Source organism: Scylla paramamosain, chromosome 29 (genome assembly GCF_035594125.1).
Source record: "Scylla paramamosain isolate STU-SP2022 chromosome 29, ASM3559412v1, whole genome shotgun sequence".
NCBI lineage: Eukaryota > Metazoa > Arthropoda > Malacostraca > Decapoda > Portunidae > Scylla > Scylla paramamosain.
In genome coordinates this window covers 16,474,529-16,501,153 of record NC_087179.1, presented here as the reverse complement: position 1 = coordinate 16,501,153, position 26,625 = coordinate 16,474,529, and the positions used below count along the sequence as shown (strand labels likewise).

The 26,625-nt window shown below is 46.9% G+C and overlaps 4 protein-coding genes across 14 annotated transcripts in view; 2 read left to right on the top strand and 2 right to left on the bottom strand.

The window, feature by feature from the left end:
- Nucleotides 1-859: 859 nt before the first annotated feature.
- On the bottom strand, nt 860-6,833 carry LOC135115752 (malate synthase-like). Its single transcript, XM_064032715.1, has 11 exons — nt 6,648-6,833; nt 6,130-6,303; nt 5,885-5,962; nt 5,309-5,611; nt 4,873-5,059; nt 4,216-4,356; nt 3,008-3,161; nt 2,634-2,742; nt 2,262-2,352; nt 1,771-1,934; nt 860-1,346 (listed from the first exon to the last, which is right to left on the bottom strand). The coding sequence occupies exons 1-11, from the start codon at nt 6,801-6,803 to the stop codon at nt 1,110-1,112; spliced, it is 1,794 nt and encodes a 597-aa protein (XP_063888785.1). The 5' UTR covers nt 6,804-6,833; the 3' UTR covers nt 860-1,109.
- On the top strand, nt 6,647-12,241 carry LOC135115762 (max-like protein X). 10 transcript variants are annotated; one of them, XM_064032754.1, is made up of 7 exons: nt 6,647-6,686; nt 8,283-8,375; nt 9,036-9,125; nt 9,857-10,077; nt 10,426-10,593; nt 11,013-11,129; nt 11,487-12,241. In XM_064032754.1, the coding sequence occupies exons 2-7, from the start codon at nt 8,369-8,371 to the stop codon at nt 11,553-11,555; spliced, it is 672 nt and encodes a 223-aa protein (XP_063888824.1). In that variant the 5' UTR covers nt 6,647-6,686; nt 8,283-8,368; the 3' UTR covers nt 11,556-12,241. The 10 variants fall into 10 exon arrangements, with proteins under 10 accessions (XP_063888824.1, XP_063888822.1, XP_063888827.1 ...); XM_064032752.1 differs by lacking the exon at nt 6,647-6,686 and adding an exon at nt 6,698-6,837; XM_064032751.1 differs by lacking the exon at nt 6,647-6,686 and adding an exon at nt 7,017-7,171.
- LOC135115747 (uncharacterized) lies at nt 11,806-26,601 on the bottom strand. Its single transcript, XM_064032703.1, has 13 exons — nt 26,396-26,601; nt 22,695-24,533; nt 22,229-22,429; nt 21,016-21,897; nt 20,664-20,910; nt 17,703-20,578; nt 17,349-17,561; nt 17,090-17,206; nt 16,701-16,836; nt 16,231-16,346; nt 14,990-15,106; nt 14,633-14,710; nt 11,806-14,359 (listed from the first exon to the last, which is right to left on the bottom strand). Exons 2-13 carry the CDS (start codon nt 24,516-24,518, stop codon nt 14,279-14,281), a joined length of 6,888 nt encoding a protein of 2,295 aa, XP_063888773.1. The 5' UTR covers nt 24,519-24,533; nt 26,396-26,601; the 3' UTR covers nt 11,806-14,278.
- The window catches only part of LOC135115754 (synaptosomal-associated protein 25-like), a 48,656-nt gene continuing 48,141 nt past the window's right edge, over nt 26,111-26,625 (top strand). The window contains exon 1 of one of the 2 annotated variants that reach the window (XM_064032720.1): nt 26,111-26,222. The gene's annotated coding sequence lies outside the window, so the exon portion shown is untranslated. The remainder of the gene's footprint in view (nt 26,223-26,625) is intronic. The other variant, XM_064032719.1, reaches the window with a different exon arrangement.

Sequence of the window (26,625 nt, the reverse complement as noted above, 5' to 3'; positions counted from 1 at the left end):
ACCACAACAAAAATAAACTACACTTTGCCTTGCATTGCACTCGTTTTCTATGCACACATCATACATCCTACATTGAGAAAAACCTTTATTAATAGCATACATAAAATATTTCTCATGTGACCTAATACCTATAAACAAACTATCTGTATATCAGACTGACATCTTGAAAAAATAAATGAATAAAAAATAGCTAAATAAAATTAATAAAAAAAGAAATGTACTATAAAAATATCTTTTCTTATAAAACTTTTTTTTTCACTAACCTGCTATAACTATTTCACTAACTTGATAAGGAGCTGCTTGGTAAACCCTGTACATGGAGTTGATATGAAAGTAAACAGCACCATATGTTTCCTTAGCACCCTGGGGAACTCCTCCCACCTCACCTCCTTCTACAGGAGTCCAGCACCAGTAGTGGCAAGCCCTGCTGCACATTGAGCATGGCACCTTATCCTGCCATCCAACACAGGTGCCAATATTTCCCACCTATCAAGTGCCTACATCAGAGAGAGAGAGAGAGAGAGAGAGAGAGAGAGAGAGAGAGAGAGAGAGAGAGAGAGAGAGAGAGAGAGAGAGAGAGAGAGAGAGAGAGAGAGAGAGAGAGAGAGAGAGAGAGAGAGAGAGAGAGAGAGAGAGAGAGAGAGAGAGAGAGAGAGAGAGAGAGAGAGAGAGAGAGAGAGAGAGAGAGAGAGAGAGAGAGAGAGAGAGAGAGAGAGAGAGAGAGAGAGAGAGAGAGAGAGAGAGAGAGAGAGAGAGAGAGAGAGAGAGAGAGAGAGAGAGAGAGAGAGAGAGAGAGAGAGAGAGAGAGAGAGAGAGAGAGAGAGAGAGAGAGAGAGAGAGAGAGAGAGAGAGAGAGAGAGAGAGAGAGAGAGAGAGAGAGAGAGAGAGAGAGAGAGAGAGAGAGAGAGAGAGAGAGAGAGAGAGAGAGATTTACAGTATATCAATGATGAATAACACAAAAGAAAATATTGCACATTCAATACAAGATCTGCTATTAAATTTCTATCCTCTTACGTTTAACAAAGAATAATATTTTGCCAGGTCTCAGTTAGGCGTAGGCAAAGGATCTCAGCTAAAAGACCTAAGCCAGGCGTCTGTGGTCCCAAAGTTTAGCAGGAGAGCTTCTGGTGTGCCCTGAAGGTGTGGTCCTGGTTGAGGTAAGTTGTCAGGAACTCAGGAAAGTCTCTCTTTGTCACCACCTCCTCAAAAATCTCGGCAGCCACTGACAGCCGTGCCCTTGCTGCCTCATCTGGTGCTATTTCAGTGTTTGCAGAATCGACAAATTCCTTGATGAGGGTCTGGACAAGCTTGCGGGTGATCACCTCTCCACTGACTTCCAGCGTGGCCTATCAGGGAGGAGGATGGCTAGTGGTTAACCCAGGGCAATTCTGTGCACTCACTATGTCAAGAATGCAACACATATTTTTTTTTTCATTTCTGACAAGATCTCACATATACGTATAACTTTATCATAACTTTACGTACAATTAATATAAAAAATCAGATGTGAGGGATGGCCTATGCCTGTAAGTGTGTGTGTGTGTGTGTGTGTGTGTGTGTGTGTGTGTGTGTGTGTGTGTGTGTGTGTGTGTGTGTGTGTGTGTGTGTGTGTGTGTGTGTGTGTGTGTGTGTGTGTGGGTGCCTTGTTTCAGCTGCCCCCTTCACAGCCCACAAAAATAATAAGGAAAGAAATTAGTCCTTTGGATACTGGACAGAGCAGGAAGAGGCACACAGTGAACCTGGAACCATTACAGCAACCAGAGCACTAACCCTGTGCCTGATCCACTGCCACACTTGGGACCTGGAGATCTCCGCGGTGGCCGAATCCTCCACTGCTCCCTTGTATACGTAGTGGCCCTGCCCCCGGAGCCATGCTGCAATGAAGAGGATGCCCACTGCCACATTGTGCTTCAGGCCCTCCAGTGTGACACCTCCTGTATGTGGCAGCAGAGGGGAGGAAGCTGTTAGTGCATGCAGTGACTGGTGAGTGAGGTGAGTGGGGGCATTACAGGAGCTGGTGATTAACTTGAAGGTGAGTGAGTACATGAGTGACTGCATCAATTACTGTGGTATGGAGCAGTGAAAAAATTTGCTTAAGGAAATTCCTTAAATCTAGTAAAATCAAGAAAATTGTCATACTATAAACCATGCAAGTTTAGGTTTGAAGTGAGACACACACACACACACACACACACACACACACACACACACACACACACACACACACACACACACACACACACACACACACACACACACACCTGCAGGCATCTCTAGCAGATCAGCTGGTGTCACCTTCACATCATCTCTCACACGATCAATTTGGTTGATGAATCCAAGGGTCCTATACAGCTGAAAATATAATGGTCATAACTTATGAATACAAATCCTGCTTTATCTGCAGGCAAAAAATGCATAAATTCATAATAATGATGACAATAATAATAATAATAATAATAATAATAATAATAATAATAATAATAATAATAATAATAATAATAATCTTATGGTATCTTTTACATTCCATTTAACATGAAAACTATTACTATGGTTGGAACCTTATGTTTGCAGAGTCATCCAGGAATAAAATAACAAATAATGCTTAAAATAACACAATGCTGAATGCTTCCCACCTTGAGCATGACAGGCACCAGACGCAGGTCGTACACCATGAAGCCGTCCACGCCAGCCACCAACTCCCTCAGCTTTGCCGCCGTCACCTGACTCACCAGGAAGGAATCTCTGAAACCAGGAAAACAAGGGACATTGTAATCTCTCCCTCTCTCTCTCTTTTTCCACAGTCATAAATAAAATCACATACCAGTCTTCTATTTAACCAAACTACACATAGAACTTTCCTCCATAACTCAAAGAAACACCACACACACACACACACTAACCCCTCCCATTTACGTACATCAGTCAACACCCAACACACACAAACACTACGTAAACACAACCTTCACGTCCCACCACCAGCCACTCCAACACTCCCCACTCTACGTACTTGGAGACGAGCATAGTGGCAGCCATCCCCCCTGTAGCGTGGGCTCCCCTCCTGTGGCAGGTGTGCACGACAAGGTCCATGTAGGAGCGGAGGAAGTGACGCTGCATGTTCACGTACTTGTTCCTGTCTGGCAGCACAAAGTCATCTCGGTGACCTAGATGACGAAAAATTAAAGGGATGATATAGGAAGGTTAAAATAGATGTAAATAAAGGTGAGGTATAAATGAAGGAAGAAAAATAGGTATAAATAAAGGTGAGGTATAAATGAAGAAAGAAAAAAATAAGGAAGAGGATGAAAAAAGGCATGAATTAATATATAGGAGGAGGAGAGTATCAAAATAGTATAAATAAGGGTGAGGTATAAATGAAGGAAGAAAAGGATGAGGAAGTATGAAAAATAGAAAATTGGAGGAAGAAGGAACCAAACAGCAATAAAGTTAATAACAATGTGCATTGAGAATAAAGAGAGAGAGAGAGAGAGAGAGAAAGGTGATAAGGAAGCACAGAAAAGACATGGAAAGGAAAGATAAGCCAGAGGAGGTAAGTGGAAGAAATTGGGATAGAGAACGACAATGGCATACACTACTCTCTCTCTCTCTCTCTCTCTCTCTCTCTCTCTCTCTCTCTCTCTCTCTCTCTCTCTCTCTCTCTCTCTCTCTCTCTCTCTCTCTCTCTCTCTCTCTCTCTCTCTCTCTCTCTCTCTCTCTCTCTCTCTCTCTCTCTCTCTCTCTCTCTCTCTCTCTCTCTCTCTCTCTCTCTCTCTCTCTCTCTCTCTCTCTCTCTCTCTCTCTCTCTCTCTCTCTCTCTCTCTCTCTCTCTCTCTCTCTCTCTCTCTCTCTCTCTCTCTCTCTCTCTCTCTCTCTCTCTCTCTCTCTCTCTCTCTCTCTCTCTCTCTCTCTCTCTCTCTCTCTCTCTCTCTCTCTCTCTCTCTCTCTCTCTCTCTCTCTCTCTCTCTCTCTCTCTCTCTCTCTCTCTCTCTCTCTCTCTCTCTCTCTCTCTCTCTCTCTCTCTCTCTCTCTCTCTCTCTCTCTCTCTCTCTCTCTCTCTCTCTCTCTCTCTCTCTCTCTCTCTCTCTCTCTCTCTCTCTCTCTCTCTCTCTCTCTCTCTCTCTCTCTCTCTCTCTCTCTCTCTCTCTCTCTCTCTCTCTCTCTCTCTCTCTCTCTCTCTCTCTCTCTCTCTCTCTCTCTCTCTCTCTCTCTCTCTCTCACCAAACTTGTTAACGAAGGAGGCGGAGTAGTCCCAGATGCCACAGTTGAGGCCGATGGAGTGGTGGCGGAGTTCGTACAGTATTGCCTCCATCTGGAAGGAGGCGAGGACATTCTCTATCAACACACACGACTTGATGGTTCCTGCAAGAATTCATTTTCAAATTCAAATTCATTTCTTTCCACAGGGTATTGGTTATTGCACAACTGATAGATACCTATAAACTGCACATCTTAGAGAGAGAGAGAGAGAGAGAGAGAGAGAGAGAGAGAGAGAGAGAGAGAGAGAGAGAGAGAGAGAGAGAGAGAGAGAGAGAGAGAGAGAGAGAGAGAGAGAGAGAGAGAGAGAGAGAGAGAGAGAGAGAGAGAGAGGAGAGAGAGAGAGAGAGAGAGAGAGAGAGAGAGAGAGAGAGAGAGAGAGAGAGAGAGAGAGAGAGAGAGAGAGAGAGGAGAGAGAGAGAGAGAGGAGAGAGAGAGAGAGAGAGAGAGAGAGAGAGAGAGAGAGAGAGAGAGAGAGAGAGAGAGAGAGAGAGAGAGAGAGAGAGAGAGAGAGAGAGAGAGAGAGAGAGAGAGAGAGAGAGAGAGAGAGAGAGAGAGAGAGAGAGAGAGAGAGAGAGAGAGAGAGAGAGAGGAGAGGTGCATCATTAGTCGCTAACAGACCCCTGGGAATGTCAAGCTGGTCCTGAGCCCAACAGAAGATCTCATTCCACAGGCGTGCCTCGTTAGCACCCTCCACCTTGGACAGGTAGAAGAAGGGCCCACTCTCAGCCTGCATGAGCCGCCCTGCACAGTGGAACATCAGCAGGCCAAAATCAAACAGAGGGCCAGGCACCTCCCGGCCATCCACCTGGAAAGACCAAAGGAATATAAAGTTTCCCATGAATACAGAGCTTGTAAAAGGAACCTTCTGGATAAATAGCCACAAAAATACAAATTTATTCTATTCTCTTATTTTTTTTTACTGTTTTTTTATTGTTAATGTTATGAACAGAAAGTGCAATTGCTTCTTCTTGCTCTGAGTTGGCACACTACAAAAGCTACAACACACTGCATGGCTTTTTTAAATTCCCAAGACCTCCTTATCAGTGTTGCTCACCAGCATGTTGTGTTCAATCATGTTCCAGGCCCGGGGCCGCAGCATCAGCACCGGCAGGCTGCCAATGTCCCCGATGTCAGGGAACAAGCCGTGCACTGCCTTGAACACGTTGTACAGGCCACGTAGCTGGGCTGGCCACGTTGGGCAGTGACCATCATCAAAGTCTGTCTGGATACCATTGACCTTGCACTTAAGAGCTGCCACAAAATGCTCCGTGTTGGCAGGAGACACGTCTCCAAGGTCCAGCCTGCGGTCCTGCAGCCTCCTTGGGGCAGGGTCCACCCTCCAGTCAGGTGCCTGAGCCTGTGAGTGAAGGCTGAGTGTAGAGACACACCACCTTCCACAGCTTGGCATTAGGAACCAAGTGTCCTCCATTATAAAAATAATTTGTAGAACTTTTGGTTTGTAATAATTACTGTATCATGATAATTTTCTTTATTATTTCTCTTCCTCATAAACTTAAAACTTAATGCATACACACAGAAATCTAAGAGCAATACCTCAGCAGGTGTTGGAGCCATTAAGTGTGGATAGCCAGAGATGCTGACACCAACAGAAAATAAAACCTGACCTCACCTGTGGGTTGACCAAGAACTCTGGACGGTTGCCTGTCACATCTAGCTCCACTTTTCTTCTAACTCTCTCATTCAGCATCTGAGGGAGATAAAAAATGTGTATCAATCATCATTAACAGGACAATTAGTAGTTGTAGGTACATGGGTAGTAGTCCTAGTAGTAGTACCAGTGTAGCTTCAACTACAGCCCTTTTAAAGTAGTTGAGATGAGGCAAAAGAGTTTCAAAATAAGGTCCTGAAACTTACAAGGTCCACTTCACTGTTGAACCGCTTTGTCAGGTCAGCCACGAACTTGAGGGCAGGAGGGGTGAGCAGTGTGGTGTGTGCCTCCTCCAGACCCTTGGGTGGCAGCTCCACTTCCACCCCCACTGCCTCCACTGCTGAAGTTCCACGCCATCCAATGTTGACTGGCTTTGGTTTCTGAAATAGAGACAAGTCAATTACTGCTTATCCCAACACTGCTGACATAAGATTAGGAGTGGCTGTGTGCATGTTTGTCCTCATTATGCCAAGCTGCTCTTCTATTGCATCCCCACAGCATCCCACAGCCACATCACATCCCCAAAGCATCCCATTGCCACCTCACATCCCCACAGCATCCCCATCTTATCTCAAATCCCAACAGCATTCCAACACCACCACAGCATCCCAACATCTCACATTCCCACAGTATCCCACAACATCCCCATATCTCCCAGTCCACATGACCTCACCCCATTAATGTTCCCCCACTTACTCCCCAGTCGAACTCCCCACACACTCACCTGAGCAGCATCCTTGTGACACCTGCGGGCGAGATTCAAGTGAGTATTTATGACACGCAGGCGCTCTTCTCTCCTGCTTCTACTTGGTTCCATTCTCTCCGTTCTCTCTCTCAGCTGCGGTTGGGGGAGCTTTGGAGGTGTTGCTGGGGGATTCATTGCTGGCGGGTGCTGGTCCTGCAAGGGGAAGCATGTATGTGATTTATTAGCAATGAGATTAGTTCGTGTTGACCTTGAGTTGTTTATCTTATTAAAGGAAGTGGAAAATAACCCCGAAAATGCACTATCGTATAGGGAGAAAAGTGTACGGATTGGTTGATTTTTATTCATAGTATATCAGATTAATTTTTTGCTAGTGCGGGTTGGTGTGAGAAGGTAAACTAGTGCAGGGGGAGGGGGGGGTTATAAAAGGGCACAGTGGAGTATTGGATATATTACGCAGCACATAAGATAAGAGGGGTTGCCATCAAGTCGAGTCACCCGATGTAAACAAACCTTGGCCACTACAATAACAACAGCTGATCGACGTGAGTGTTAAAGGGCTTCACCTCACCTCCTTCAGTTCGTGTCTCAGGAGGTCTGCTGGAGGCTAACTTAAGGGTCACATGTCAGGAATAATTGGGGTAAGGAGGGAGGGAGGGAGGGACGCAGGGTGAGCAAGAATCCAAGGTCACTGCTCCTGTTGCTACTCCAGTCCTCCCTCAATTTGGTTGTTATATAAGATCACCTGTCCTACGTAACCTTTTCCTCTCACCTGAGCGTGTTTATTGTTGTGTTGGGCATGTGCGATTATCCTTACATGGCCGAGGAATAAGGAAGTAGTCCAGACAAGCAAATGTAATGGGTAATTATTGGTTAGACTCCTACCTCACATCCCACAGCACTACCGCCCTATTTCACATCCCCACAGCATCCCCGTCCTACCTCAGATCCCTACAACATCCCCGTCCTATCTCAGATCCCCACAGCATCCCACAGCCACCTCACATCACAACATCACCCTATCTCACATCCCCACAGCATCCCTCTCATTTCACATTCCCACAGCATCCCACTGTCACTTCACTTCAACACAGCATGCCACAGTTACCTCACATCCCCACAGCATCATAGCAAATCTGTGAAATCATATTTGTCCCAGGCAAACATAAATGTAGGTAAATGTTACCACTAGCATCTCCTTATAATTATGTTCCTTTGTTGTCTCTCCCCAGCCCCAACAACCTGGGGAACTTGGAGGTAGAGTGGGATTTTCAGTGGGGAATACAAAAATTAATGAAATTTGGCCTTTGGTTATTCCTTTTTGGAAATTTTGGGCTGGAGAAGCAAATATGACTAAAATATGGGCACCCATACATAACCTAACATAATATGCTCGCCTTCACCCCCTAACCTAACATGACAACCTAACCTTATGGCGGGGGGGGGCTGCACCACTCTTGACTACATGACCAGGTTTTGCATGTACTCCTTTCACTTGTTGAACAGTGGCAGAACGTGCAGCTGTCACACCATTACTTCACTTTGCTTGTCAAATTTTCCCTAGTGTTGTGCCACAATTTAAGGGAGAGACAAGAATAAATATCTGGAGGACCTAGTCATGATGTAGGAGAGTCAGCTTTGTTCCCTGGCCAACAGAGTGGCATGGCCCAGCTGTAGCGGAAGCAGCAGCCCAGGTGGTGAGTGGCCGAGACAGCGCAGCAAGCATCATTGCAGACATCAACATGGATGGTGAGTGTTGTGATTTGTGGCTGATTACTGTAGCAGTTGTTGTTGTTGGTTATTGTTGTGATTGTTGTTGCTGTTGTTGTTGCTAATGGTTGTGGTTGTGGTAATGATGGTAATGGTGCCTGACCCTCCCAACCTACTGGTGTTCACTTGCATGATAAATACACACTCAGTCACAGGAACTGCACACCTTAGCTTTTAGTATTACCTGCATGAGTCACATGAGTCATATATTGTTTTTATTTTATTTTTTTCTATTTCTGTGGAGTTTAGTTATTGCGTGTTCATGTCAGAATGCATAGAAAGCAATCTGTTAGTGAATCCGATAGAGATAGTACATGTGTATTTATCCTAGTTCATATCAGCATGTGCATCAGGGGGTCAAGAGTGCCATGTTAGTGATGGAAAGAAAGACAGGTCATGTGCCAGACACAAACACCACCTTTACCTTCATCTCAAGAAGCAGTGCATGACGCCAACAGATTTAATGATAAGAATACAGACATGTAGTGCTAGTGACCCATGAATCAGTGCAGCAGGTAAAGCAAATTTCGTTTCCTCCCCATCATCCTCCCCTCTGCCGGAATAATTTTCGTAACATCCTCCCTCATCCCCCTCATTGATGGGTGTTGCACTAAAACCCCGGTGTTCCCCACCCCCCAGAGGAGCGGGAGTGTGACCAGCGTTATCCCTTCTCACGCTGCAGCTCCACCGGCTCCATCCACACCCTCACTTCCTCGGCCAACAACACAGGTCAGCCAAGCCAGACTCTCAAGGGTGTTCTCTCATTTTGAGTCTCGCTCTTGTTGTCGGGTTACCAGTAGGGTGTGTAAGAGTCAGGCACCAGCCCCAGGCTTGTTTATGTGCTACTTACCTGTATGTGTTGCTTTTCCCTGTAAATCATAACTAATCTCATGGAACTGATTGTTTCTGTAACTCATTGTGTTGGAAACTTGTGACTTTTTATTTTTTTTGTTTGTTTATTTATTGTTTTCTTTATGGACTGATTTTTCTTTTTCCATACAATATTAACTCTAAATGTTAAAAGTAATAATACAGTGTGAATATAATTAAAATAATCAGAAGCTTCCCTTGGAATAAGTAAAGAATACTATTACCATAGATGCTAATTGAGTGTAATATACATATTTGTACTGGCTAAATCATTATACAGACATAATACAAACTGGTTCATAGCAAAAATGCCTTTCCACATTATGTAACTATATATATTCAATTAAAAGGAATAAGAAATTTATAAACTTTGGAACTTGTACTTATCATTGTGCCAAAAATATCCTCTATATAATATTACGTGCATGGCCCTGAATCTAGGAAATGAATAAACATAAAGCTTATTTTGCTGAACAGTTTTGATTTCAACTTGACAACAATTTGAGGACAGAGAGTTCAAACCTTGCTGGGTGAAGACAAGTAAAGATCCTGACAAAGTCTCACCTGGTCGTGCCCTCCTCCCTCAAAAGACGTGACTGATGATGAGGATAGCGACCGAGGGAACCAGATGAGCTACAAGGAGCGGAGGCGCGAAGCACACACACAGGCTGAGCAGAAGCGACGCAATGCCATCAACAAGGGTTATGACTCCCTGCAGGACCTGGTGCCAACCTGCCAGAGCTCAGAGCAAGGCCAGGGCTACAAGATGTCCAAGGCCACTGTCCTGCAGAAGAGCATTGATTACATCCAGGTCTGACAACCATACCAGTTTCTTGTATTTTTTATACACACACACACACACACACACACACACACACACACACACACACACACACATGTAAGATGGCATCACAGATAAAACTGAACTAAGAAATATGATTCAGTAAAGGAATAAGTTACAAAATAAGGATACCACCATACTGTAATTTTCTCCCATCTTTCTGCATTGTACATTTTTGACTAACATTTAACAGTATATTATATTTCAGCATTATCCAGCATTTAGTATCTTTGTGTGAGTGCATACATTCAGAAGACATCCACCAGTAAATCCAATACATCCTTGGGTACTAATATAAGTAATAATTGATGCCTGTAGTTCCTGAAGAAGGAGAAGAGCAAGCAAGAGGAGGATGTGGCAGCACTCAAGAAGGAGGTGGTGGCTCTCACCATCATGAAGCTGAACTATGAGCAGATCGTGTCCGCCCACCAGAGCCAGCCGGGCCAACTCAGCAAGCAGATCTCCGATGACGTGAAATTCCAAGTAGTAAGAATCCCTCAGTCTTTACGTTGGTGTGGGAGTTGCAAGTCTTAGTGGTGAGGGGAAGCTGAGCAATAGTGAGTTTCCATGGAGTCATTTTTATTGATAGGTGATAGTCAGAGAGAGCAAGTACCAGATGGTGGAAATGGTAGAATAAGGTAAAGTGAAGGTAATTTGAATTTGAAAGAACAATGTCAGTGAAGGAAAATAATGCATATAAAAATAAGAAATAAGAGAAAATTAAAGAAGTTTCATGGTTTATATTTGTAGCTAGTTCCAGAACTGATTGATTAAGTGTAAAGCATATAAGCACAGCACAGCATCATCAAGGTCATCAAGCTGTGTAGTGTGGGAAGGTGTTGTAATGCAGAGGAAAGAACAGTATACAATAATTTACATCACTGCATTACTCGTCATTTCCTCAGTTCCGTGCAGTGATGGACTCCCTGTACCAGTCCTTTGAGCAAGCTGTGTCCACCAGTAACTTTGCAGAGATCTCAGGGTCTGTCATCTCCTGGGTGGAGGAACACTGCAAGCCTCAGGTCAGTGTGTCCGCTTGTTTGGTTATGCATGGTGCTTCATGGCTCTGCTATTGTACTAATTACTCATTTCCTGCCTTCACCTTGGCTAAATAGTCTTCACTATTTGTCACAGGCATGGCATTTGCTGTAAAAATGTGTATCTGCACTTATTCCCTGGCAATAAAATGATGCTTTATATATATATATATATATATATATATATATATATATATATATATATATATATATATATATATATATATATATATAAAACCTGAATTTGGGCCATACTTTGAGAGATAATAGTGTAAGACTCCCCTGTGAACACATGGTACATGCTCCACAAAATGGGTAAAAGTGGTGCTGGTGTGTCCTCAGATCCTGCGGGAGATCATGTGTGGAGTCCTGCAGCAGCTTGGACAGCCTGAGTCGGCCTTCATCTCCTAGCACTGCAGCCTCACCCGGCCACCGCCGTGCCCCTCGTGCCATCATACAATCCTATGCATTTCCTGGATTTCTATCTTTTATAACTGTGTAAATGTTTTTGTTGAACATGTTAAATCTGTATCTGGAGAGTTTTTATTGGTGTGAAAATATTGGAATTTATCTGACATGAGTCATTATTTAAAACATTGACTAAACTCCAAAAGTAATTAATTTATTGAGGCTTTTATAACAAAATAACCAGAAATGTTACTTTAGTTAATGTTTTTATTTAAGACAGTTACTACTGTGAGTAAACACATGTTAATTTGAATACATGTATCTCTTGATTACTACCACAGGAATGTGAGCTGTGAGCTTCACATTCCAACTCTGTCTTACTTCACGTCTATGAAAGACTCCATATTGGTGGTGGTCCTTTGTGGCATAATCATTACTGGTACAACAATGAAATATCTTAGTGTGTGAAAATAATATAAAAGAAAAGTCCATACCTTTTTCATATATATATTTTTTTAATTTACTTTGTTGTATAAACAGCAAGTATGTGATAAACATTAAAATTTCACAACAATTGTCACATTTGAGATCTGTATGAGCAAAAAACACTTATTACTCTTAAACCCTTGAAAAAATAAGTAATGTAATGTACTTTCAGACTTAAGAAAAATAATGATAAAACAAGAGCATGGCCACTGTCTTGATTCACCTGACTAGCTCCAAGAGGTGCACCCTGGGCACCAGCCTCACAAGCGTTCCTCATCCCACAAAAAGATCACTACAAAATTACCATGAGGCTGCTCAGCATCCTTAGAAACTATGCAAAAAACCTCTTCAAAATAAAGTACTCTTGCTAAACTAAAAGTCAGTAAATCTAATATTGCAAGATTCATTGTCAACATGCACCTCTGGAAGCTTTGAGCCTTAAGTCTTCGCTTGTTGCTTTAACTAATGCAGACCTTTTCAATGATGGGACCTGGCCTTGCCTGCACAGGCTTAGCAACCACTTGAAGGATCACACTGCCAGGCCACAGCAGACAGTTGTCTGGACAAATACCAAAGGTGCCAGAGTCCTTTACGAGAATCTAGTTTGAACTATTTTTGATACTATACCTGCAAATAGTGTACTTTGATGTAGTTTTCTAAAACATTAATTTAAATCTATTGTTTATTTTCTTGGCCTGCCACTTTGCATTCAAGCTGCTGACTAAGCCCCTTGTTTTCTCAATTGACCAAGAGCTGCTTGTGATGGCAGCAAGCCTCACTCTTGCTCCCTAACCTTCCCTTGCTGCCTCAACAAGGAGACAGCCCCAGGAAGGCTGGCACTTGAGTGGACAAGTCACTGGGTAATTACAGCTGCCAGAGGTGTGACCCGAATCAATCACACAGAGACGTTGTGAGAACCTGGAAGTGCGCCCAAGCATCCCTGGGTCTCCTGGGTGCACCTCCATATCACATGAGTTTTGTGCTTCAGGTGCAAAAAATGAGGATGGGGTAGGAGAGGGCACCGGAGAATTGGTTTACACATAGTAACTCCAAAATAACTGGTTCCTGCCTAACAAAATATAAGTGGTTGTCAATTTCCTCCTGTTCAAAGTGACAAATCTAAAAAGGTCAGAGTACAAAACAGAGATCTACAAATTTGCTTCTGAAAGACATCATAGGACAAGGATTCCAAGTATGAATCAAAATTAGTCAGTGCCCCGAAGGGCCACGCCACCACAGGCGTCATACCATGTGGTGCAAACACTAATGGAGAATCATGAAAAAAGAGTTTAATCCTCTAGTTCAAACCGTCTGGTAGTGAGTTGTATTGACTGGGGAGTTTTCTTCACTCTTTCACACGCCGACTGGAGTCAACTGTCAATGAAAGACTTGCCATCGTCTTTAACAAGTGAAACACGAGACACTGCCCATTACACAGGAATAGTTATTATGGATCCGAAACTTGAAACACAAAATGCAGGACCATACTGCACCCAGCAGAATGTAGTACTCTGTATTGGGCAAACTGGTGGAGCCCTTTCAGCCCTTCACCTGTACTCGTAAACTGCTCAGGCAAACAGCTGAGAGGGCAACCATGCAGGGCTCAAAGGGTGTGACCAGAGGTTTCGTGTGGTGCTGGGGTTCCCACCGTTGGCAGACTGGCAATGTGAGGGTCTGGCTAGCTAATGTAGGAGTGTTTACTGACAACTGGATGGACATTGAACTTGGAGCACACAGGTTCCACAAAAAAGTGAGCAAGATTGAGCCAGACAACATTACGAAAACATGGGGATACACGACGGAACGGACTGCCACCATTACTCATAATGCCTCCGCAACCGCCACTTCCACATCTCCTCCATCCATCACTTACCTACTTCACTTCCTTACCATAGAAAATAAAAATAATGCAATTTATTTTTGACCTAATACTCTAAGATAGAATTTCTGAGCACCGATTCCTCACAAAGAGAGAAACTTAATCATTTATTATGAAATCAGTATCTAGTCTGAGTGGGTGGGTGGGACACCAACCTTTGGACTGTCCCTCCACTTCCAAGTCACTGGGCTGGACAGCACCAACACTGTCTCACGTGTATCACAAGACACGTCAACTAAACCTAAGGTGTATTTTCTTCCTGCTGCAGCCTGGTTGGACAGGGCCAAGCATCGAGTATTTGAATCCAGCCTGAGTTGCTTGTCACCAGGGTGGTTGCAAGCCACCCATGCCATGGGTTGTCTCACGGAGAGCTGGGCAAGGCCTTCAGCTCAGGGGGCATCCGACATTCCACTACTTCCCCAGTCTTGTTGCCCACTAACAGCTGAGGAAAGAAAGTATCTCTAAGCCAAGAATGACTCAATCTCAATAAAAGTTTGATAGTCCATTAACTGTATATCATGAAATAATAAGTCCCAAGTAAATTATAGAGGTTAAAAGTCTCTGTTTTTAATATACCGTATTTTCTGCCATATAAGAAACATCTATAATCTGGCAGGGGATATTTAGAAAAAATAAAATAAGCCCCACTTTTTCCTGAACTTCATAGCCATTCTCACAAAACCCCACAACTGTGCCCCTGAAGGGAAAGACTCACCCTGTCCTTGTACAGAGCAGAACATATGAACATCTTGTTGGTTGATTCTACTGATAGTCTATGTAGAAGCTTCCCAGTCTAAAAGGAAAAATATTTAGTCTCAATACTATATTGGATTTGAGTGATTAAATAAATATTGGGAGATGACATCAGTGGCTACACAGGTATAAAATTACTAAAGCCAAAAGCATTCAACAACTGTTTTAAACTCCCAACATCTGCAGTTATCATCAATCAAAGCACTCCAATTTGACAAGTTTTGGAGAACTATTAGTTACTGAATGTGCACTTCTTTGATAACTGGTAATACCATTTGTCACATCATATGTAGTCTCATTGACAGGAAATAAAATGTACCTTGAAGCAGAATATTCTGACAAGTCCGTCATAACAAGTGGCTACAAGATAGTCCCTGTAGACGGTGAGGCAGGACACATCAGCCTCACTCTCCAGGTGTCCACGGCTACTGCCAGACTGTAATACAAAGCAAACCATCAAGATTCTGTCTTTTAAGGGGGCGACTGGGGGATATTTTTTGACAATTATTTTTGGAATGGATAAAATTAGTTTTTTTTTTTCACTCAGAGATGCCATGCACTACCAGGTGATGAAGCCCATTTTTGTAGAATTAAAAAAACAGGGTCCCTTTAAGAGATTTAAACTCCCCTGCACTGCTGTGGTATGCCTGACGTGCATGCCAACACACGCAGTATGGCTCAGAGTTTGTATGCACAAAATTCACACTAAAAAGTAGTTTTTTTCTAATTTTGTCACGTCATTCCTTCCTCCACCTGGGCCAGCTGACAATCAGCTGGGCTAGTCACAAGTGTGGGAGACCCTCAGTCCTCACCCAGATGTTGACGGGGAGGGTGTTGGGGATTTTTTTGTCTGCCCTACAGCTAAAAATGTTTTTACGAATGATGTACAAATGCAAGACGGCCAAGAACAGGCTTAGCAACATCAAGGCCTATGGAGCAAAACAGAGCAGCAGAATACACACTAGAAAGCAGTGCAGAAGGTCCTTCTTATGTGAGTCAAGATGCTGTCCACTGACTCACTGGCAGCTCACCGCCTCTGCCACCACTTGCTTTGCCAGGTGCAGATGCACCTGGCAAAGCAAGTGGTGGCTTTGTCAGGTGCAGACTTCACACATGTGTGAAGTCTGCACCTGACAAAGCCACCAGACTTCACACAAGTGTGAAGTCTGCACCTAAAACAAGCAACACTCTCTTCATGATGTTTTCTCAGGTACAAACACTGCCTGAGAGACAGAAGAGCCCAGTACTGTTGTGCAGAAACACTGTCTGTGACATTGGTCTGACATTGGCAACACCTTCATCTTTGACTGATTAATATATTTTTTTTTTTACTTATTTATTTATTTTTTTATAAAAGGGACCAGGTGCCTATCTTTCTCCACTAAGAGAACAAGGTATAAACAATCATATGTAAAGATTTCATGCCAATTAAATATATACAAAAAATTTAAACTTAAGCTAAATCAATTTCTAGTCAAAACTAGTCACAGTGAAACAAGCACTCACGGGGCACCTTGCTGGTCAAAAAGAAGGCAATAATCACACAACAACAACACTCACTGTGAAGTCGTGGTACACAATGATCTTCTCCGAGCCTCCAGTGTACAGCAGGCCACCATAGGAGACTGTGGCATACACAGTCATCTGCATGTGTTCCAGTGTGCGAAGGAACAACCCTGGCAGTGGAAAATGTCAGAGATGCTACAATTCCATATAATAAGTCATAAGAGAAATACAAGAAAATAAAGGAAAAGGAGTACATGTATGAAAGACACCCTAGTGAACGGGAGGACCTAAACAGGTAAAAAGGATGTGCTGTGGCCATCTTTGGGAACACCATCAGAGGGGCAGAGTAGAGGAATACACTGTTGATATGACCTACCTACTAGGAAATTAGTCTTTATTTTCATGATTGCTGGTATTATAAGAGGCACACCTGTCATCATTACATCTTTCACTTCCAACCACCTAATTCCTTCCACCACCATGAACTCCACACATCCTCCACACCGCCCACCACCACCACTCACCCGTCATGGCATCACGTATCATGAGTGGCGTGGTCTTGGCCGCCACCAGCAGCACGCGGCGGCCACCCTCCGTCATGGCCTTCATGCTGGTCACGGCCTTGCCACAGAACTGGACCATTTCCGTCACTCCTTTGTCCTGCAGAGGGAGAACCACAACTCATAAACACATGCCTCAGAAATCTGTTTCAGTATTATAAAAATAATTGAAGATATTGAAAACTTTCCAGTTCAAGTTGCTACATTCCTACCTTGGTTAGTAGAGGTATTAAATCACTGGTAACAATCAGGGAGATGGAGATAACTAACTTAGGAAATTTGTGCAAAAATCCAAGTTTCGAGATACCCTGAAAATTATGATCATGAATGATATAATTGTGCAGCATCCTCACCTTGAAGTTCCACCTTGCCCCGCAGCCTCCCTCTGTGCCAAGGAACAGCTGGCCCCAACTGATGTCAAGGCACCGCACTCCTTCCCCAACCTCCCGCCTTTGTTGCACCTCACCGGTCTGTGGGCAGCAATAGTTATATTAAATCTATGTCATCCTGAATACAACAGCCATCCATATTACTTTCTCCACAATCACATCCATAATTTTTTTCAACAAAATGAGCAATGCACTATCACAGAAGCCCAGGCCAAAATCTCACCTTGCCATTGAAAACACACACACTCTTGTCTGCTGAGCCTGTCACCACCAGGAACTTTGTATTGTCAGAATCATAGTTTGGCTGGCCCACTACCCCAATACAGGTGACCAGGTCCGAGTGGTCTGTGTAGGTGGCCATGACCTGCCCTGACGTTGGATCGTAGCAGCGGGCGGTGCCGTCGCTGGAGGCTGTCATGATGTATCCGCCCACCACCTGCATGGGGATACGTATTGTCATGTAGCAAGATTTTTGAGACCGAGTCGAGAAGGAAACTTAGAAGAAAAATCATTATACAAAACATTACTGAAGAAAGAAATCTTTACACAAGAAAGTGGTGCCTGTGGGGTGCCTTACCTTCATGTCAAGCACAGCATTACCATGAGCTGGGGGAGTCACAAAGGCCAACTCATCACCGGAGCTTTCCAACGCCTCATCTGAGAACCTGTCCTCATCCTGCACTGGCGAGGCACCCCCCTTGTTGGTGCCCTCAGTCACTGGGCGGGGGGAGTGCTTTCCAATCTTCTCGTGGAGTTTCTTTTTCTTGCGTTTGTTGAATCTGTGTCTCTTGGACTTTCTCTTACGTTTCCTCTTCTTATCCTCACCTCCATCCTCAGAGTCATTGTCCTCCCCCTGTTCATCCTCCTTGTCCCTGCTGTGCCCTCCTGCCTGTTCTTCGGACTGTTTGTCACTTCTTTTCTTATCCTCCTCCTGACTGTCACTGGAGGGTCTCTGGGGCACCTGTCTCATGCGGTGGGGGGGCCCCCGCGACCTGAGGCTGTAACAGTGTTCACTCGAAGTGTTCTTTGACTTCTGGCTCTCTGGAGAGGACATAGGAGAAGAAGAGGCTGATGAAGACAAGGTCAAGCAAGTCTTCTTCTGAGAACTGACAAGGGTATCTCTATCTGAGGCTGCCTGGGATGTGGATGGTAGGGACAGATGGCTATTCAGAGTTAGCATTTTATCATCCACACACTTCTCACTGCTAGGAGGGTCCACTGTCTCCTGTTTCTCCATTTTCACTCTCTCCTTATCTGTCAGATGAGGTATGTCTTGTGGCTCAGACTTGAGGTATGAGGGAGAATGTGTTTGGTGGGCAGAGGCTGACAGAGGTGTTGCAGGTCTCTGGGGGCTGTTTTGAGGTCCTGATTTTGTGCAGAGAAGTGTTAGGGAGGACACAGACTCTTCTTGCTTGTCAGATGTGCCAGAATCATCCATATCCTCCACCTTCTGTGCTTCGTGTAACTCTTGTGATCTGCTGGGCCCCGGGTCCCTCTGCTCTGCAAGTGGACAGGTTCCCGAGTGGTCCTCCAGATTACTGGAATCATTATCTGGTTTTTCATCTGGCCTCTGAGAGGAGTCCACTATGGCCTCACCCTCATCCAAAGTCATCTTGAGGGCCAGACTAGATATCCTATCATCCTCATCTGGGTCTGGTGGTGCCTCACTCTCTGTGTCACCTTCTGCAGAGCTGGAAAGGGAACTCATCCTATTTCGGTTGGAGTTCTGCCCCTCCGACACAGCTGCCTTAGCCTCTGAACTTTCTACCGAGCCACCCAGCGCTCCCATGTCATTGTCTGTCTCTGAGTCAGTGTTGGCAGCAGGACGCAGGCCCAGGTGTGCCACACCACCCTCTACCTGGTAGTATTCTTCCCTTGGACTGCTGGAGCCTTGATAATGACCATTTTGGGACTCCCGGGACTTGTGGCCTCGCCCAGGGGAGTGGCAGGTGGAGGTGCACCGCTGTCTCCTCACTGACTGAGATTCATTACTGGAGTCATTAGAGGAGGTGTGAGAGAAGCTGAACGAACGCACCCTGGGGGTCTTCTCCTGCGAGGACGACACAACAGAAGCATTGTCTGTGGTGGACTGAACATGAGCGTCGCCCCGCCCTGCCCCACCATACCGCTGGGACAGGCTCTCTGTTGGATCAGGCCTGCTGGAGTTTGCCCCATCCATAGGCTCCCCACCATCAGAGCTTGAGTCCTGCTGGCTCACCCTATGAGGCCTGGAGTCTCCTGTGGGTCCCCTGGGGCCAGGACCCTCTGCCCCCTCCTGACCAGAACCATCCTGCTGCACCAGCTGTCTCAGCTTACCAGCTCGCAGCTGCTGGAGGCGAGCTAACTCCTCTGTCACACGCCGCCTCTCTCTTAGCAAGTCGTGGACCTCTTGGTCTAAGAGCTCAGCATGACGCAGCAGCTCCCCCTCCTGTTCTCCAAGCACTGCCATCTGCTGCAGTGCTGCACCAGCCTCATTGCTCCACTCAAAGTTGTTCAAAGAATTAGAAATTGCAGCCAACTGGGCAATATGGTTCCTTGGGCGGCCTGCCCTGTGCCACCACCAGCCCTTGCCTCGACTCTTGCTCCTCTGCTGCTGCTGCTGCTGCTGCTGCTGCTGCTGCTGCTGTTGTTGTTGGTGCTGCTGCTGATGTTGCTGCTGCTGCTGCTGTTGTTGCTGCTGGTGTTGTTGCTGCAGCTCAAGGTGTTGCTGCTGTTGCTGGTTGTGGTGCACAGGCAGGAGGGGCTGTGGTGGTTGAGGGTGGAAGGGTTCCCAGGGCAGGTCATCAGTGCTGGTGCTCTGGTCCACCTTGATGGTGGTGAGTGGTGTCACACTTCGTGCTAAACTTAAGTTGGGGACATACAGCCTTCTACTGCTGGTGCTGGGGTCCAAGGATGGCAGAGGCCTCACTTCACGTTCAGTTTGGACTCCTATGCTCACCCTCGTCTCCACTCCTGGGACCCTTCCCTCCACTCCAGAGATGGCAGACCGAGGTGAGACCAGCGGCGGGGCAAAGTGTGTGGGAGGTGGCGGATGTGGTGTCCTGGCCCGGGAGGCACAGGGGGACGGGGGCTCCATCTTATAAAGGTGCGGGGTGGGGCGCCTCTCAGATGGCTGAGGTGTGGCCACGGTGCGGCGCGATGGGGGCCGCACCTCGGCGCTGTGTGTGCTGTTGCGCTCACACTCATTCCTCATACAGCAACACATGAACTGGACGGGGGTGTGTCGCTCCACCTTGATGCGGGGACTGAACTGCGGGGGAGGAGGGGGAGGAGGCCGGGGAGGGTCGGGAAAATCATTCTCTGGAGAAAAGATGAGTGGCCGGGGCTGTGGTGCCGGATGCAGGCCAGGGGCAGCAGCAGGGTGCAGGGTGGGCAGGGCGTCAGGGGGGGCAGGATTCTTAGGTCGCTCCTCCGAGGACGGCCGCTTCACATGCTCATACTTGAGGTAAGACTCTGTAGAGATATGAGAAGTGAGTACACACACACACACACACACACACACACACACACACACACACACAATACACACAATACTTACCATCAAGTTTCTCCTGCTTGATGGAACGCTGGTAGAGTGAGGCCGAAAGTGGTGGCTGTGGTGGGATGTGTGGCACGGGGCGCTGGGGTGGGGTGGCTCCCAGTGGGCGGGGCGGTCCTGGCATGAGAGCCACAGGAGAAGGTGGAGCCAGGCCATAAGGGAACACACACTCTGAGGTGTGAGGTGTCCGTGGGTGGTGCATACACAGTCCACACTCACTGACAGGTGATGGCCTCTCTTCTTTAACCTGTAGTAAAGGCACTGGGGTAAGAAGTGTGTTTCTTCAGAAAAGTAACATATTTTCCAACAAAGTAAGTTAATGGATATAAAATATGAAAAATAACACTACTACCTTGAGGAGCAGAGAGCTGGGTCCTGGCACAGGGGCTATCTCTGCTGCTGGCCTCTGACTGCTCAGTGCTGACGGTGGACTGCCCATCAGATTCATGGTGGCTTCTCGTACCTGGCTGCTGAGTTCCCTGCCAGCAGTGCCAGCCAGAGGTTCCATTACACACATGGGCACCTCCACTGGGATCTGAGGCAGCATGGGGAGGGGGGGAGCATCAGGAGTGGGCTTGGAGACAGCAGTCGCTGGAGGAGGAGGAGTGGCAGGTACCTCCATCTTGCTTACTACACCTTCTGTCCCGTCAGCCTCACTGCTGCTGCTGTTACCACTGGTGTTGTTGGTGGTGGTGGTGGTGGTTGTGATGGCAGTGGTGGTGGCAGTGCTGTCATCAGTGTTGTTGATGCTACTGCTGTTGCTACTGTTAATACTGTTGCTACAGCTGCTGTTGCTGCTACTGCTTGCAAGTGGTGGTGGTGCCACTTGGTCTTCTTGAGACTGCTGCTGTTGCTGCTGCTGCTGCTGCTGTTTCCTCACTTCATCTTCCTCCTCAAAGTCATCATCATCATCATCTTCCTCTTCTACCTCTTCCATTTCACTGTCATCATTCGCAACCAGGTTAACATGCTCTTCGGTTTCATGCTCACTCTCTCCTTCCTCATCTTCATCATCTTCTTCATCTTCATCATCCTCCTCCTCAGGCAGCTCCTCCATCTCTGAGTCAGTGTCATGGATGGTGATGGTGGAGGTGGGGTCCCGCGGGGGCGGGGAGATGATCTGGCAGTCTGCATCTGAGTCACTCCCGTGGAGAAGCAAATCACTGAGGGAGATGGTTGCTGCCTCCCATCCTCCTTCTGCTCCTTCCTGCTCCAGTGCCAAGATTTCTCGCACCTGGAAGACATGATGGCACCAAACTGGTGAGAAATGCTGACAAAATTTTGCAAACAGTCATGCGGTTATCTTATGGAGATAAATCTGTTGCAAAATTTTTAATAGCAATTCCACTTTGTAAGATATCTGATATCTTCTTGAAAGTACATCAATTGTAAGAAAATGAAGATCACAAACTTTACAGAATAATAATGCTAGGTAATTAATGATTAAAACTATCTAAAAGAAAATTTCTAAAACTCTATTTAAGAGAAAAGATTTTCTTACAAAACATGCAGCTAGAAAATATAAGAAATATATCAACAATGGTAATGAACCACTCTGCACTCACCTGCTGCACCACTTCTGGGGGCAGAGAGCTGAGGTGGGCACCCTCCAGACTGTTGAGCAGCTGCAGCTCATCATCAGGCAACGCATCGGGTGTCTTGAAGCGCTGCTGGGCCAGGCGCTGGGAGAGGGCTGCCCGGTGCTCCGACATGAGGTGGGTCATCATGAACTGGGCCTTGCGGGAGCGAGGGTCATCCACCAATTCCTGCACAGAAGCATTAGGGATGTGTTTAGACAGGCACTGTCTCTCTCTCTTTCTAAAGCAACATTAGACATCACTTTCTTACTTTTCAATCCACCTTCCTGGCAACCATTCATTTCACTCAAGCACCTTCTCCCTCACTCAAAAAGCTACAATACATCCACTCTCTCTTAACACCTCCTACAATGCTTCCACTCTCTCTCAACACCTGGCACAATACTTCCACCCTCTGATCACCTCTGTTCTCCCTGCCCTGCTGAACACTCACCTGGAGGGATTTTTTGTCCATGCTGAGAAGTTGTTTCAGCATGAGCCGTCTCAACTTGGGCATGAGATGAAGCTTGATTCTGGATGGCTGGGACTCTCCTGACCTGCTGGTGCCGGCCCCGCCCTCCACCAGACTCATGGAGCACGACCTTGTGCGAACACTGGCAGGGCGCGAGGCAGAGCCCCTGCTGGGAGGGTTCTTCCGGAGGTCAATGACTCCTGAGCTCTCAGAGAGGTGTCTCCGCCGAGTGGAGGAGGAGGAGGAGGAGGGCTGGTCAGAGCCAGGAGGAGGAGACCAGTGAGAGTCAGTGCGGCCCACATCTGTATCAGAATAGGTGCCAGAGTCCTCCTGCTCCTCCCTTAGGTTGTCTCCTTTATGTAGATGCTTTCCAGGCACAGAGGAGCCCTGGGGATCAGCCAGCATTCCCGGCGCACCACCCTGGCCCCGCCCCACCGACGCCCACTCCTTAGCACTGAAGCGGATGTCAATGTCAAACTCAAGGCAGCTGGGATGGCGGCGAGGCATGGTCAGATCCTGGGCATTGTTGTCATCGGCAGGGCTGCGTCCGGGCCCCTCGTTCCCCTCACTGTCATCCAACAGGGAGTTCTCCCCACCAGTGCTCTTTTTCTTAGACGCCAAGAAGGTGCGCCGCAGCTTGCTGGCCGCTGCTGCTAACGCCTTCTTCTTGGCAGCCTCCGCATAGCTAGCATTGGCCTTTTCCCGCTTGGCCTTCTTGTCCTTGTGTGTGGGCCAGCTGGGCCCACCCCGCCCCAGCCCCAACGCCCCATTTGTACTAAGAGGTCGTATACTCTTGCTAGGTGAACTGTGAGACTTAAAGCTACCAGGTACATCCCATTGTCCCCCCTTCCCCTTCCTGCCTCGCTTCTTGCCCCACTTTGCTCCCTCGGGCCCCTGGTCCGGAGGGTTGGAGCTGCTCCGTCGCAGGTCGTTCCTCTCCACAGAGCTCTTCTTCCTGAAGTCGAGGGAGCTCTCCCGGCCTCTCACAAGCTGTAGGTGGTTGGAGGGGTGGGGATGGCGGCGGGGGTCGGTGGGGCTATGGCTGGGGTCATGGCGAGGGTGGTAGTCAAGGTGGTGGCTGCTGCGTGGTCCCAGCCGTCCACCCCTGCTGGCCGGATGTGCCGTTGCTGCAGAAGACCGCTGGTGGTGGTGGCTGGCTTCCTCAAACGTCCCAGGTTCCATTCCCCGCGGACCGCCGTACCCTGGCCGGCTGTGGTAGTGCCGCCGGGAGCTCTTCATCACACGGGTGCCAAAGGACCACTGGGGCATGTCAGGGTTGGGATGGGCACTCTTGCCATCATCGCCCCAGCTGGGCCCCCCCAGGTAAGCATCCATCGACTGCTTCTGCTGCGCCCACCACTTCATGTCAAAAGCATACTGCCCCCGTGTTGTTTGAAAAAAGCCAGGATGGGCTTGGCTCCACCGGTGCTGAGGGAAGTCGGGCATGGCATGAGGGGGGCGATCAGTGTCAGCGAACACACCTGGAGGGGGCATGATTGGCCATGACCCTGCGAAGGGAGGAGGAGGAGGCCCCAGGAGGGACGGCCGGGGCTCGTGGGTGGGGCCGGCACCTCCCTGGGCCACGCTGGCATCTTGGTTGTCATGACGGCGGCGACTCTCACTGCGATAATCAATGGGGGAAGGTGTGGCCCTCTGGCGGGGAGGAGGGGGTGGCCCTGGAGGGCGGGGGCCAGCCTCACTGTTGACACTCCACTCCATCTGTGAGGTGCAGCGGCCACCCCATCGCCTTGGCTGATCCTTCAGGCAATCAAGCTCCCCTTTGTCCTCCCAGTGGGACCGGCTCATACCACGCTCTAAACTCTGGACCAACACAAAACAGTTACAGTTGCTGCATGAATAATATTGTTAACTGACATCTAATATCAACAAAAAGAATACATGAAACAAACAGGCAGTAAAAACTATTATTTCCAACATCATCAAATGGTGTGATCCAGGTTCATGCAATATCACTAGTAACAACACTTCAAAGCAGCTCCATCCTACACTCACAAACCAACACCACTTGTGTCATCAAAAGTAACATGGCTGTCACTCTACAGACATGTACCTGCAAGTCACCTTCTGAACACACCAACAATTCTGTCCCATTACAGCTATGACTTGCATTATGTATGTTTGTACATGTTTATCAGTACTCAGTGCAGGGGAGCTTCACTATAAGGTGAAGCTCCTTGATAAGATTAAGGCATGCCCCAGGGATAATGCTGCTCAGGGGCTAGTGGTCCCCCAGGACTAGGAAGGCACGGTCAGCGTCACACGTGATTACAACTCCCGCCCACGTGAGCATCACATCGCACAAACTGACAACTCACTCCTTCTCAGTCTGAAAAAATATGCCAGGAGAAAATAGCTACTCGGCAACTTAGGTTAGCCCCACATGTGTTTTTGAAAGCACAGAGTAACGGATTCAGTATTTGACATATTGACACATGAGAAAGTTATCTTTCATGACTACTCCTTGCTTCAGGGAATGAAACAGCTGTTTGTTTTAAAGAAAGTGTTCTACTGAGGTGATGTGCAACACCTGGAAAATACACAGGCCACGATTACATCATATGAGTGTTAAAGTTTCACTAAAATGGTGAAACAAGTAGAAAAAAAAAACATAAAATTATTGCAGTGAAAAGAGTGTGAATGCATTGGTAAATAAAGAGCGTGGTGAGGGACACGAGAATGTGGTGCCCACCACACCGTGGTGGGCACCACAATGTGTTTGTTTTTATAGTCATTTTGCTGTAAGCTGAGGATAACTGTCTCTTGATGCCATGTACTCGTAAGGTGTTGTCAGTACAGAGCAGCAGTTCCTGGGTAGGTTGGGGGATAAAAAAAAAAAAAAAAAAAGGCTAATTTTCATCAGAAACAGTTAGCAGATTAATTGAAAACACCAAAATATCTCAGAAAAAAATTTTGTCCCCAACTTGAAATGGGCAAGGAATTTAATATTTACCTTGCATTTCAAGGTGTCAAGTTTTACACCTGACACTGTGAAAGCCATCCTAACTACTTCCAAGCCTCTTCACTTATATCATACAAAGTTCTAATGCACTGTATCTCACTGAACACATCCCTTGTGACAATGCCTCCTATTGAAGTACTTGCCATGCATCATCTTGACATGGGCCCCGCGCCATTCTGCCACAGGCCTGGCAGGCACTCACTACCCCGGGCACTGCACCACAACCCCTATCTGGTCTGTGCTGCTCAGCTCAACCCTTCCCTTCCACCACTTGTGAGGAACGAGACAGCGGGACTGGGACGCGGGCAGTGCCATGAGGGAGGGGAGGGGCAGGGGCAGCGAGTGAAGGGAGGAAGGCAGGAGGGGGGCGGAGAGGAGACGCAGTAGCCTGAGGGGCGCGAATCTGTCCTCCTTCACCTTTCCCTTCCTCAGCCATCGCATCTCTGTCCCTGCCCTGTACTAACTCCCCTCCACAGCTTCGCACACGCCCCGCCCTCCCCTCTTGGCACCCGCGATGCAGCACCAGGAGGGTAAATGCCCGTGCGTTCCTCCCCATGCCAATAAGAGAAATTAAAGGTCCAATCATGGAACTTTAAAAAATGCAACCTTTTAAATGACCTCAAAATACACTATTCCTGAGATGAAACACTTTGGTCACTGCCTAGCCCTGTGCTCTGTTAGCTAATAGGTGAGTGACGAGTACCTTATAGTGGGTGGGTGTTGTGTGGACGCTGTGGTGGGTCAAGGACACGCATCAAAACATTGTCTCCTCCACACAAAGTGACGCCATGTTTGTTTTGGTCGAGGGGCGCCCACTACTCCTCAATATTTTGTTATTTTCACATCTTATACCCCGCAGATAACGTTCCCAATAAACCAATTATATATATTGTTCACTAATTTACGCGTTTATACCCGAGCATATAAATCGGA